The sequence below is a fragment of the Sciurus carolinensis genome, chromosome X (assembly GCF_902686445.1).
Source record: "Sciurus carolinensis chromosome X, mSciCar1.2, whole genome shotgun sequence".
Classification (NCBI taxonomy): domain Eukaryota; kingdom Metazoa; phylum Chordata; class Mammalia; order Rodentia; family Sciuridae; genus Sciurus; species Sciurus carolinensis.
The window spans coordinates 54,522,687-54,536,782 of record NC_062232.1 but is presented as its reverse complement, the minus strand read 5'-3'; the positions used below and the strand labels follow the sequence as shown (position 1 = coordinate 54,536,782).

General features: G+C 41.3%; 1 protein-coding gene across 1 annotated transcript; it reads right to left on the bottom strand.

The window, feature by feature from the left end:
- Positions 1-5,743: 5,743 nt before the first annotated feature.
- Positions 5,744-13,018, bottom strand: LOC124972001 (rho-related GTP-binding protein RhoG-like). Its single transcript, XM_047536070.1, has 2 exons — positions 12,901-13,018; positions 5,744-7,782 (listed from the first exon to the last, which is right to left on the bottom strand). The coding sequence occupies exon 2, from the start codon at positions 7,765-7,767 to the stop codon at positions 7,192-7,194; it is 576 nt and encodes a 191-aa protein (XP_047392026.1). The 5' UTR covers positions 7,768-7,782; positions 12,901-13,018; the 3' UTR covers positions 5,744-7,191.
- Between the last annotated feature and the right edge of the window lie 1,078 nt (positions 13,019-14,096).

Sequence of the window (14,096 nt, the reverse complement as noted above, 5' to 3'; positions counted from 1 at the left end):
ATGTCAGATTGTCCCAATATTGGTGATACTAAATTTGATCACTTCCATAAAGTGGTGATTGCCAGATCTCTCCATGTTGAAGGTATATTTCCACTTCTGTAGTAAGTAAGCAATCTCTGAGTGACATTTTGAGATCCTGTGAATATTCGATTCCTAATGCCCCTAATACCCAATGATTTTGATTGCCTGAATCAGTTTTATCGAGAGAATGCAAAAGGGAGATTTTTCGAATTCTTAAATTCTTTCCACATTTATTAACTGGACTTATTCAGTAAAGAACCTGTTTTAGCTCCTTTCTGTATTTTTATTTATTTATTTATTGATACTGGGGATTGAACACAGGGGCACTTTATCACTGAGCTACATTTCCAGTCTTTTTTATTTTTTTTTATTTTGAGACAGGGTCTTGCTAAGTTGCTGAATGTAGCCTCAAATTTTGAGATCCTCCTGCCTCAGCCTCCTGAGTACCTGAGGTTACAGGCCTGCACCATTGCACCTGAATGTATTTTTATTTTTCTTTTTTTATTACTGGGAATTGAGCTCAGGGGCACTTAAGCACTGAGCCACATCTCCAGCTCTTTTTTTGTATTTTATTTAGAGACAGGGTCTCACTGAGTTGCTTCGGGCCTCTCCGTTGCTGAGGCTGGCTTTGAACTTGGAATCCTCCTGCTGCAGCCTCCTAAACTGCTGGGATTACAGGCATGTGCTACCACATCCACTTGTATTTTTCTTTAATGCTTTACAACATAACACTATCATTTGTTTTGATGCTTCAGTTGTCACAAATTTGTCCAGTGGGAAACACTTCACTCCTTTCACTCTTTTTGAAATGACCATTAGTCTTTGAGTACTTTCTTGCTTCATAACAGTATATATCAGGATATCTCTGTGTATTCCCTGTCCTGGAGCTAATAGCCATTTCTTCAAGGAGCCCTGGTGGGTTGGTCAGTTTTTTTCTTGTCTTCAGTACCAGAGATTGAACTCAGGGGCACTCAACCACTGAGCCACATCCCCAATCCTATTTTGTTTAGAGACAGGTTCTCACTGAGTTGCTGAGTGCCTCTCTTTTGCTGAGGCTGGCTTTGAACTCAAGATCCTCCTGCCTCAGCCTCCCAAGCCACTGGGATTATAGGTGTGCACCACTGTGCCCAGCAGCCCTGATGCTTTTTTTACTGGGGAATGTTTAGAAATCAAAATTTGGAGTGTCATTGCTTGTAGACCTTTTCAGTAGAAAGAGACCAAATAAGTAAATGATGAGTTTATACTAGTAATAGTTCCAACACCATAGGTTTTTCCTCACCTTTATCCATTTGCTATTTGTATCTTGCTTGTCTTACCATGTCAACATTGATTCCTAACGCCAGTATGTTTACTGGTCAGAATTACAAACCATTACCACTCCAACAATATACCTAAGAAAAGTTCAAGAGTTCTTTGCATTTTTTTTGTCCTTAAAACATAACCCATTAAGTATATATAAAGTACTATGTTCAATTTTCAAGCATGTCTTAGAGTGTTCATTTTCAGTTTAGTTAATATGTATTGGAGGTCAAATCTACATAAAAAGTTATTCCCATGCAGGCATGGGGATGCACACCAGTAATCACAGCTGTGCAGAAAGGTGAGGCAGGAGGATCACAATTGTAAGGTCAGCTCTGACAACTTAGCAAGACTGTCTCAAAATTTTAAAAAAAAATTGGAAAGGGTTGGGGATGTGAGTTAGTGGCAGAGTGCCCCAGTGTTAAATCCCTACTACCAAAAAGTAAAAAGGTGTTCCCACAGAAGTCTTGCTCCCATGCTTATAACCTCTGTCCCATTCCCATCCACTATAAATAACCATTTGCTATAGTTTTTGGTTGTCCTATAGTTTCTGTTTTTCTAATGTAAGAACGATGGGGCTGGGGTTGTGGCTCAATGGTAGAGCACTCACCTAGTACATGTGAGGCCCTGGGTTTGATCCTCAGCACCACATAAAAAATTAAAATCAAGATACTGTGTCCACCTAAAACTAATAAATGTATATGTTAAAATAAGCACACGACTGGGTGTGGTGGTTCTCACCTGTAATCCCAGGAGCTTGGGAGACTGAGGCAAATTCAAAGACAGCCTCAGCAACCTAGTGAGGCCCTAAGCAATTTAGTGAGACTGTCTCAAAATAAAACAAAAAGGGCTGGGGATGTGGCTCAGTGGTTAAGCACCCCTAGGATCACTTCCTGGTACAAAAATTAATAAGCATGTGTATGTCTGTCTAAATCCTTAGGTCCTCTTTTTCCTTAAAGAAAAGGTAGCATGCTATGTGTACTTTTTCACCTTACCTTTTTTCACTTAATAATATAAAGTGGGAATCATACTGTACCACTTCATAGTGCTAATCCTCTGCATGGGCAATGTTTTAACAGTAGTTAGACCAGGCACAGTGGCACACACCTAGAATCCCAGTAACTCAGCTGAGGCAGGAGAATCGAAAATTTGAAGCCAATCTGGGTAACTTAGACCATGTCTCAACATTTTTTTAACATTTTTTTTAAAAGGCTGGGGATGTAGCTCAGTGGTAGAGTAGTTCTGGGTTCAATCCCCAGTACTGCAAAAACAGCAAAATTGACTTTTGACAGCACTAGGGATCAAACCCAGGGCCTCATGCATGTACATTACCACTGAGCAACACTCCCAGACCCTGGAATATGTTTTTAATGTATCTTTTATTAGCTATTCAATATACTATATTGCTTCTTAGATGCTTGTGCTTGCAGAAAAGCAGATTCAATGAGAGGTAGATGGAAGCTTGTAGGATGTGAAATAGGACTTCAAATATATCAGTGTTACAGGCTCCAGTCTTGGCTCAAAACATGGTTTTAGGGTTTGGGGTGTAGCTCAGTGGTAGCACGTGCTTAACCTGTTCAAAGCCCTGGGTTCAGTCCCCAACACCAAAAAGAAAATGGTTTTATATAAATATACCACATGACCCAGAAATTTCACTCCTCCTTTTTCTACCTGAGAATTAAAACTATATGTACACAAGAAACCTTGTACATAGATATTAGTGATAATAAAAAGTGAAAACCCAAATCATCTGATGAATTGGGAAATAAAATATACTCATACAGTGGAGTATTGAAATGAAGTACTGATATATGATATAAAATGGACTTTGAAAACTACGCTAGATGAATGAAGAGAGTTATGAAAGACTGTATATTGTAGATTGTATATACTATCTGGAAAAGAAAAATCTATAAAGACTAGTGGTTTAGGAATGGCAGTGGGCTAGAAACAGGGATTAACTGCATGAGGCATTGCTAGAGTGATAGAAATGTTCTAAAACTGCATTTTGGTGATGTTTGCACAACTAAGTTTACTAAAATTATTAAATTACACACTTGAAATGGGTGCAACCAAACTGCACCTCAGTAAACCTGAGGGGGTGTTTTGTTTTTATGATGCAGGGGATCAAACCCAGGGCCTTGTACATGCTAAGCACATGCTACATCCCCAGCCTTAAAACTGTTTAAAAAAAAAAAAAAGCATCAGCCACAGAAACTTAGTGAGATCTCCTCTAAAATAAAAAATAAAAATACTAGGGTTGTAACTTAGTGATAGAATGCACCTGGGTTCAATTCATAGTACCAAAAAAATGGTTTTGTTCTTCTTTACTAGTACACTTAGTACACTACATCATACACCATTACCAGTCAGAATTAGTCACACTTTTTTAAAATACAGGATATTTTGCTGGGATAAAGAGGCAAAAGACATTATATGATGTGTCTTGTCTTTACACACTTAGTCCATAATGTAGTAGTGCTTGTAACATATAAGACCAAAATTATTTACTAACTGTAGTTTGAGGGGGAAAAATTGCCTGCACAGAACTGACCGTGTTATTAGTGAGAACCTGGAAGTGAAGATAAATCCTGGGGATAAATACATGTGGGGCAGGAATGAGAATTAATATTAGAACACAGTTCCCTACCCTGATAACCTGGACAGAAAAAAAAGTACAGTTACATGTATGTACCCTGTACAATATGACAATTTTAGTTATTTCATCCTTTGTAAGTTGAAGAGAATTTGGAAGCTACTCAAATGAGAGGGAGAAGAATTGCTTTGATTTTTTTGAAAGCAACAGACCTGGTAAAATCAGAAAAGTTTTTTACCATTTGTTATGAATAACTTCAGCAAGGTGATCTTCATACAGATTCCTTTTAAATATAAAAATCAAGTTGTCAGTGTGTGCTCAAGACCATCAAATCAGTCCAGTATAAAAAGGACTTAGAATCAAGACTTGGGGATTACACCTCCATTTATTAGAAGAAAACAGTTTGCCCACATAAAACCCAGGTCTGTTTGGCAACTTGCTAGGCAAAAAAGGAGTAGGCACTATTAAGTTAAAAGTCACTTAAAAAGATGACAGTAAGGTGGACAGGGTGGCACACACCTGTAATCCCAGTGGCTTGGGAGGCTGAGGCAGGAGGATTCCAAGTTCAAAGCCATCCTCAGCAACTTAGTGAGGCCCTAAGGAACTCAGCAAGACCCTTTCTCTAAAAAAAAATATAAGAAAGGACTGGGAATGTGACTCAGGGATAAAGTACCCCGGGTTCAATCCCCAGTACCCCCCCCCAAAAAAACAGGAGCTAAACAGAGAGTTCCCCAACAAGGGCTGGGGATGCAGCTCTGTGGTAGAACACTTGCCTAACATATGAGGCCCTGGCTCAATCCCCAGTACCACAAAAATAAAGTTAATTCTCAGAGACAGCCCCACAGGTGGCAGCCATGTTTCTAGCCTCTTTCAGTCTTGACATTTTATGAGCATCCCAGGTGGCATCACTGAAAATAACCCAAGCAAATGCTTTACCCACTGCAGGGGTAGGTACAGATCTTACGACCTTTCTCAATCCTCAAAAACCCAGTGCTGTTTGGCATGGTGGAAGGGTGTATGCACAATGTAATTGTCAACCATTATTTGCCATATGAATAAGTATTCTTTCCATATCAAATGAAGAAGGTCAAAAAGACAAAGAGGAGAGGAGAAGCAGGCACACTGGAAGATGGCAAGCTGAGCAACTCCGGCAAAGCCTGAAATCCTACATAACCACAAGGTGGGCAGCCTCAGGGTCTAGAGATACAGAGTCAGCATACTCCAACTCTTGGGAACAGTTAAAAGAAATGGAACAAGCTAGGCATGTAATCTCAGGTACTTGGAAAGCTAAGGCAGGAAGATTACAAGTTCAAGGTCAGCTTCAGCAACTTTGTGAGACCCTGTCTCAAATTTAAGAAATTAAAAAGGGTTGGGGATATAGCTCAGTGGTAAAGTACTTGCCTGGCATACACCAAGCCCTGGGTTCCATTGCCAGCACCACACACAAACACACACACACACACACACACACAAATTGGGCTGGGCATGATAGTACACACCAGTAATTCCAACACTTTGGGAGTCTGACAGCTGAGGCAGGAGAATCACAAGTTCAAGGTCAGCCTCAGCAAGGATCTAAGCAACTGAGCAAGACCCTGTCTTTTTTTTTTTTTTTTTTTTTTTTTTTTTTTTTTTTGCAGTATTGGGGAATCAAACTCAGGGCCTTGTGCTTTACAAGGCAAGCACTCTACCAGCTGAGCTATCTCCCCAGCCCAAGACCCTGTCTTTAAATAAATAAGGGTTGGGGATGTGAGTCAGTGGTAAAGCAAGCCTCTTAAAATCCCCAGTACAAAACAAAATAAAACAAACAAACAAAAACAAAAACACAGAACTCCTGACAATGATTGGTAGGACAGTTTGTATTGTTTTTGTTTTATTTAGGGAGTTAACCTTGAGTGGGTTTATTTTACAGGAAGTGACTAAGGGAAAAGGGCCACACAGAAGACTCAGATACAGCTTTTCCAGTGATTGAATAACTTCCACATTACCAAGTCCAAGGTGTTAGCAGAATCTAATAGCAGATCTCATTGTGGGACCCTACCTGCAGTGTATGCACTGTCATCACTAAATGCCAAACCCACCTCCCGAAGCAGAGGAACCAATAATAAGTCTGTGGCTGATAAACATTTTTCTTGAAGGCATGAGGAGGGAGGGAAACATCAAAAAGAACAGGACCACATTATGCTTTTTGCATTTTTTACAGCCACCTTGGGAATTCCTAGTTTCCACTACCCTGACTTCTCTGAAACTTACCAGAGATAAAGGTTTTATATGGGATCCCCCCAAAATGTTCAATGGTGAAATAAGTTTGAGAAACATTGCATTACATTATATAATAAGTTATAAAGTTCTACTATAAAGAAACCTGTTGGGTTTTATATAAATTGTTGGTTCCTGAGCTTATTGGACAACAAACCCCTTTGAAAAGGAATATCTATTACTATCTCAGATTTTTGGAAAATGCTGCATAACCATTTTAGTGGTCTCATCTCAAGAATAAGAGGAATGTGTCAACATTGGGAATATGCAGAAATCACAAATAAAATAGCTTTCGAAAACTTAGTGTTTTAGGGCCCCTAAAATCCCAGCTACTTAGGAGTCTGAGGCAGGAGGATCACAAGTTTGAGGCCAACCTGAGCAACTTGGTGAGACCCTGTCTCAAAATAAAAAATCAAAAAAGGACTGGGGATGTAGTTAAGTGGCAGTGCACCCTGGCCTTTGATCACCATTATGGGAAAATTAGCATATCAGAACTGTGGGTGCAGCTCAATGGTGGAGCACTTGTCTGGCATGCATGAGATCCTAGGTTTAACCCCCAGCACCATAAAAAATTAGAATATCCAAAGGTTTAATGCAGTGATTTGAAAATCATTGTCTGAGGCACTTGCTCAATGGTAAATGCAGCACAGAAAGCCAAAGTTAGATTTAAAAGCAGACAAGCAAATGCCTCCCCAAGGACATCATGAAGACTGCTCTGCTTCATCATGGCCTGGCCAGTAGAGAAAAAAACAGCATTCAGTGGCATCTCTTTTTACTACTTGTGACAGGGGTTACAGATAGACACACACAAACTTCCTTCAAAAGGTTCATACAAAACTTCAAAACAGCTGTGTATGAAATAGTCTTGTCTTCCAGGTCCCTCCAAAAGCCAAATAATCAGGAGTCTAGGGCTTCTAGGGGAAAAGACAAATGGCTCATGCTGGCACTAGCAATTGCTATCAAAGGAAGCTTCCTTTATATTCTTTAGGTACAATCTCCAAAGTAGCACCCAAAAACTACAAGAGGACACATTTCTTGGCATTCTTCTTTGTGGCTGGGTAAAGCACTGCCCGAACAGCTTCTGAAAACACCTCATGTACCCCATCCTGCATCAGGGCTGAACATTCCAGATACTTCACAGCCCCTACCTGCTTAGCCAGGGAATTGCCTTGTTGAGGTGTTGTGGGCACTAGGCTCTGCTCCTTCAGCTTCTTCACTGTCTCATGGTCACTTCGCAGGTCCCTCTTGGTGCCTACCAGCAGAACAGGTACATTGGGGCAATGATGGGAGACTTCTGGGTGCCACTTATGCCTCACATTGGCATAAGAGGATGGGTTGCCAATGGAAAAGCAAATGACAAAAATATTGGTCTGGGGGTAGGAGAGCGTCCGCAATCGGTCATATTCTTCTTGGCCAGCAGTGTCCCACAGATTCAGGCTGACGATTTGGCCATCCACAGATGTCTGGGCACTATAGTTGTCAAAGACAGTGGGTATATACTCCTCAGGAAATGCATTTGTAGTGTAACTGATGAGGAGGCAGGTCTTACCCACAGCCCCATCTCCTACAACCACACATTTGATCGTCTGCATTCTTCTCTTGTAATCCTATGTACAGGAGAAAAAAATGTTCAGAGATATTTGGTTAAGGAGCTTTATAAACATTTTTGTCTGAGAAGGAAGAGAAAGGTAAACACCCCCCCACACACACACACACACACACTCCCTGTCTCCCTAACACCATAGAAGAGTCAACTGGGAAAGCTTACATAGGACAAGAGTTTTTTATTTTTACCCTGGAGATTGTGGACTGTAAAAGGACAGGCTTTAAGTTGGTTCTAGAACCCACCTCTGAAACTGAAAATATATGTATTTGCATAAGTAAATTTTTCTTCAAAAAAGATCCAAAGCTGTCAGATTCTCAAAAGTAGTTGAGTCCAGACAGATTAAAAATCATTCATGGGGACTGGGGAGTTAGCTCAGTTGGTAAAGTGCTTGCCTTACAAGCACAGGGCCCTGGGTTCAATCCCCAGCACCGCAAAAAAAAAAAAAAAATCATTCATATACACAGGTATAAATGTTAGGTTGTCAGAAGGTCTGGGTATACTGTATCAAAGGTGCTAACATATTGCAGATGCTCAATAAATGGTAACTACAATTTTAAAAAACATTGGCATAGAAGGTTTCCAAGATTGAAACGTGGTACTCACCATATATAGTTATTTGTTACATATTTATCATAAGGTGTGGATATACTTTATCAAAGGTGCTAACATTGTAGGTATTCAGTAAATGGGGAATAATTATTTTTTAAAGATGGGAATAGCCAGTTTCAGTGGCTCATGCCTTTATCCTGGCAACTCAGGAGGCCTTGCAACTCAGGAGGCTAGCCAGGGCACCTTGTCTCAGAATAAAAAAATAAATAAATACAAAGAGCTGGGGATGTAGTTCAGTGGCAAGGCACCCCTGGGTTCAATTGCCAGTACCAAAAGATGAGTCAAGGCTCTGAAGTCTGACTGCCTGGAATCAAAACCCAGTCCTCCCTCTCCCTAAGCTTTTGTGAACTTAGGCAAGCTTTTTTTTTTTGGGTGCTGGGGATCACTACCCAGGGCCTTGTGCTTACAAGGCAAGCACTCTACCAGCTGAGCTATCTCCCCAGCCCCTTAGGCAAGCTTTTAACCTGTGTTAAAAGAAGATATGTAGTACTTATTAATCCCTGCCTTATAGCCAGTACTCATTAAGTACTCAATGACTTTTTGTGTGTGTGTGTGTAGTGCTAGAAATCCAACTCAAGGCCTCTTACTTGCCAGACTGTTGCTCTACCATTGAACAACACCCCCAGCCCTTGACTTCTTAACTCTACTACTATTCTACTACTGGGGGAAGGCAAAAATTCTGTAATGTAGTTACAATGCTAGACAAACCAAGGGTCTCATCCCCTCTTCCCACCTTATCTGAGTAAAACACCACCACCATGCTATTATCCATTTCTTCATGAATCAAGTAATTCAGAGTAAATGATATGGCATAGATGATCTCCAAAAAGAATAATTACTGTGCTCCCATGTTTACACCCCATTATTAATACCCTATCACTGCCTTGCCCTGCCCTCAATTTAGGTTGCAAAGCATTCTTTCTTTTTTTAATATGTTTTTTATTTGTTATTTTCAGTTATACGTGACAGTGGAATGTATTTTGACATATTCATTTATGAAGTATAACTTCCCATTTTTTGTGGTTGTACATGATGTGGAGTGCATACTACTTTAGATTCTTAGTTACTGCAGTTCTTTTTGGTACTGGGGATGGAACCCAGGGGTGCTTAACCACTAAACCACATCCCCAGCCCTTTTTATTTTGAGACAGGGTCTTGCTAAATTACTTGGGCCTCACTAAGTTGCTGAGGTTGGCTTTGAACTTGGGATCCTTCTGCCTCAGCCTCTTGAGCTGGTGGGATTACAGGTTTGTATCTCCACACTCAGCAGACTAAATCAGTATCTATCTATCTATCTCTCCCCCCACCCTCTCTCTCTGTCTCTCTTCTTTTTTGGATACCAGAGATTGAACCCAGGAGCACTTAACCACTGAGCCACATCCCCAGCCATTTTCATATTTCATTTAGAGACAGGGTCTCACTGAATTGCTTAAGGCCTTGCCAAGTTGCTGAGACTAGCACTCACAATTCTTCTGTCTCAACCTCCCAAACTGTTGAGATTACAGGTGTGTGTCACTGTAACCAGCCAGACTCAGTCTTTATACCATTAATTTCTTCACGTGTCAGAGCATGGAGGAAAGGGGATTGTCTCATGTATTTGGTTATATGGAAAAAGTTAAGAATCAATTTCTCACCTTGGCAATTTAGAGAAATATGTAACATTCCCATCTTGCTGTCTCATTAGCTAAGGCCTATTTTAGGGCCATATCATAGGTTTTTAAAAAAAATGAACCTCATCATGGGTCAGGATAAAGAGAAATTGGCCTTCAGAGTATGCTTCACACAAGCCCACTAGGGGTAGCTCTCTGTTCACACAATTTTGACCAGGGAGACCTCCCATAGGTTCCCATATCTAAAAAAAGGCCAGAGCATAATTCAGCTTTGGTAGGCAACCACCCACTAGGAATAGGCATAACAATTAAACAAAACAAGTTCCATGAAAACAGGGCAAAGCTGCCACCACACTCCCTGAGACTAGCCTTTTCTGACTTACTGTCTGGATTGTCTTTTTCCTCTGAATTCCCATAAGATAAGTAGTCAGCCTATGCAACTCCTCTTCCCAGCCTCCTTCAGATATCATCCAGTGTCTAAAACCTCTGCTCAAAGTAACTGCTTTCAGGACAGCAGTACAATTGACCAGGCAGCGGGGGTGTGTGTGTTGCAGAACCAGGGTTAAAACTTAAGCACAAAGACTACTTCATACCCTAAGTTCAGTCCCTAAAATAACTGGGAAAAGTTACCTATACTTATTTATCTCAGCTTATATCTACCAGTGCTCCTAGCATATATGGTCTACAGATAATGAGCACACATGACACACTAATGGCTGGGTGCCTAGGTGATAGTATGCAGTCAGAATATCAGACAAGAAAACCCAAAGCAGTAGCAACTTCTTACAAATACCCTCATTCATTGCAAAATGTCTATGAAAGGGAGGGTTTAACAAAAGTCCCAGGTATGGGGGGGTTCTCCTTTGTACAATTCACTTATTTGTTAAGCACATGTATTCAGGACACTTTTCTCTAGTCGTGTGTTTGAAATTCTTGATAGTTAGAAAGTCTCAAAATAATGCTAAAAATGCTTTTTTAAATGGCTGGTGGCTCTGAGAAAAAGCTAGAGTTACAAAAGAAAGGAAAATATTTTAGGTTGTTTATCACCTGTATGAGAAAAGGTTTACATTAACTCCTGCTTCTGGCATAAATGCTGTCCTTGTCAAGGATCATGCACAATTTTCCTCACCTCATCACCACCACTATCCATATACTCTCCCAGATTCTACCTTAGGCAGTGCATTGCTGGAGGGATCTTTAAAGAGGTAAAAGTAACAAACTTCCTCAACCCTAGTTTTGTGGTAAGGTTAGGCTCTACATTAAAAGGGAAGTAAGCTCTTTGTTCTGTGGTCGGGTTGGTAGTAGGCACGGGTTCATTCTGTATGCCTGGCGCATTCTGCCAAGGCTGAACTTCAGTGTTGGGAAGGTGCTTTTGGGTATCTACCTGCCTCTGATCCTCGCAGGCAGGTCCTCAGCACAGCGATGGGGTTTTAAGACATTCATCAATGTGTGATCCTTAAATAAAGCATGAGAGTTCTGCAAGCCCAGCTAGGAGCAGTGCCCCTTCACAGAGATCCTGAGCTAACCTCAAGACTGAAAACTTAAGGTTTTGGAATCTACCCCTTTGGAGACTATTGGGATGCTTAGGATTTTGCTGACCCAAAGGATGGCCTCTGATGTTAGACAGTTCCTATGAATGTAACACCTTGCCTGTGTTAAACTGAGCAGCTGCCAGTGGGCAAAAAACTGTGTAGAAATTTTGGGACACTAAGTAGACACTATTTGTTTGTGTTTTGTCTTATACAAGTACATGGTTTTATTTTTAAAACTTCAATAAACTTTTTTTTTGCAGTGCTGGGGATCAAACCCAGGGCCTTGTGCTTGCAAGGCAAGCACTCTACCGACTGAGCTATCTCCCCAGCCCTCAATAAACTATTTTAAAGCAAAAAAAAAAAAGGGAAGTAAGGCCAGATGTAGTGATGCACTCCTAAGTCTTCCAGTCTTATCTAATAAAGCATCCTCCACAGATAGTCTACCCAGCAAGCAATTTTCTCCTAAGCTATATTCACAATAAGAAACATTCAAGCCAGGTGTGGTGGCACACACCTGTAATCCTAGCAGCTCTGGAGACTGAGGCAGGAGGACTGCAAGTTCAAGGCCAGCCTCAGCAATTTAGCTAGTGAGACTCCCTCAAAATATTAAAGAGGGGGAGGGGGCTGGAGATGTGGTTCAGTGGTTAAGTGCCCCTGGGTTCATTCCCCAGTACAAAAAAAAAAAAAAAAACTCAACATTCAGGACCAGCTCAAAGTAGTACTGTTTATAACACGGTCTCCAAGTTGCAATATTTCAACAAGTCTGTCTACAGCCACATGAAATCACTGTAACTTTCTTAAACCAAAACAATTCAGTATGTTTCCCACTTCTATTTACTATTTTCTTGGATTTAGTTATCTACTGAACAGGGGAAGCTTTTTATATTGAAGACTGACTGCTATAGTTCAAGACTCGAAGGACTCTCAGGGTGCTTGTGGGTGAAGATAACCTAGTGAACACTTCCCAACCCTGGGGGAGGGGTGGGAAGAGGGGGAGTGGTACTACCTTGCGCTTGGAAACTTAAGCAAAGGAGAGGCAATTCTAGTGACCCAACAACAGAAGTCACAAACCCACTCAGCACTTCCCTCACATCCTCCGTCAAAAGGTAGTTTACTTCAGTGTTTCATGAAGACTCCTCAGCCTGGGACAGAGAGGTGACCCCCCCAACATAGGATTCGCAAATAGGAAGGGCTGGGTCAATCTCCCTGACCTACACACACTTTACCCCACCCAACCCCCGGCAAATTCCTTCCATCCAGGGAGGGGCTCAAATCCTGAGATAACTGTCTCAGGGAATGGGGAGACTCCAGCAGAGAAGACGGGAGTTGGGAGTTGGCTGTGGGGGTCGATCTGTCCATAAAGATTACCCGGCAAAGTCTGATCGTTCTCCAACGCCGACGGACTGCGGCTGGTGAAGCCTTCTGGAAGTCTCGAGTTGGGATAGGAAAGACAGGATGAGAGAGCTCAGCGCCACATCCGGTAGCGACCCAGTCCCACCCCATTGTTGGACGCAGTCTTCACTCGACGCCCCAAGACCTCCTGGGAAGTGGAGTTCCAGGGCCCGCCTCACTGTCACAGCGAGTCACAGGCTCCTAAACTACACCTTAAAGTTATCCAGGACTATTTAGATCCCAACCCCAGTACGAAATACTTTTAACTTTACCTTAGCAAAATGAGACCACTCCCTCCTTCCAGTCTCCCCAGAGCTGCTGGGATTACAGGCGTGGGCCACTGTGCTTGGTTTGAATGTTTATTATTGTGAATATAGCTTGGGAGAACATTGCCCGCTGGGTAGACTTTGTGGAGGATGCTTTGTTAGATAAGAGGAAGACTCAGGTGTGGACATATGACTTTTCTAAGACACATTAATATAGAGTTAGGGGCCAAAGAAGACTTTTTTAAAAATTAAGGTGATAAAATGAGGTAGTGAGCAAATTAGGGTTGCTTTCTGTTACGATATATTAGTTTGCACATTTTTTTTTCTTTTTGGAGGGGCAGGAGGAAGGTACTGGGGATTGAACCTAGGAGTACTTTACCACTGAGCTACACCTCCAGTCCTTTTATTTTGGGGGTGGGGTGCTAGCTATCAAACCCAGAGCTTCATGCAAGACAGGCAAGAAGTCTACCACTGAGTCACATCCCCAACCCCCTGTTCACATTTTTTAGAGTTTTATATAAATGAAATCATACAATATGTACTCTTTTTAAATAGCTTTATTGAAATACACATTCACATAACCACACAGTACATCCATTTAAAGTGCACAATTCAAGCGGGGGTGTAGCTCACACACTTATAGTAGCAGCTACTGGGGAATCAGAGACAGGATAACAACTCTGAAGCCAACCCTGGTAATTTAGGGAGACACTGTCTCAAAATTTTAAAAAGAAAGGAAAACACTGGGGATTTAGCTCAGTGGCAGAGGACCATCCCAGGTTCAATTCCCAGTACCACCATTCCACCAAAAAAAGAAAAGAAAAAGTGTACAATTCAACATTTTTAGTATTACATATTCAACATTTTTAGTATTACATTGTTCTTTTAAAAATACGTTGTTTTAGT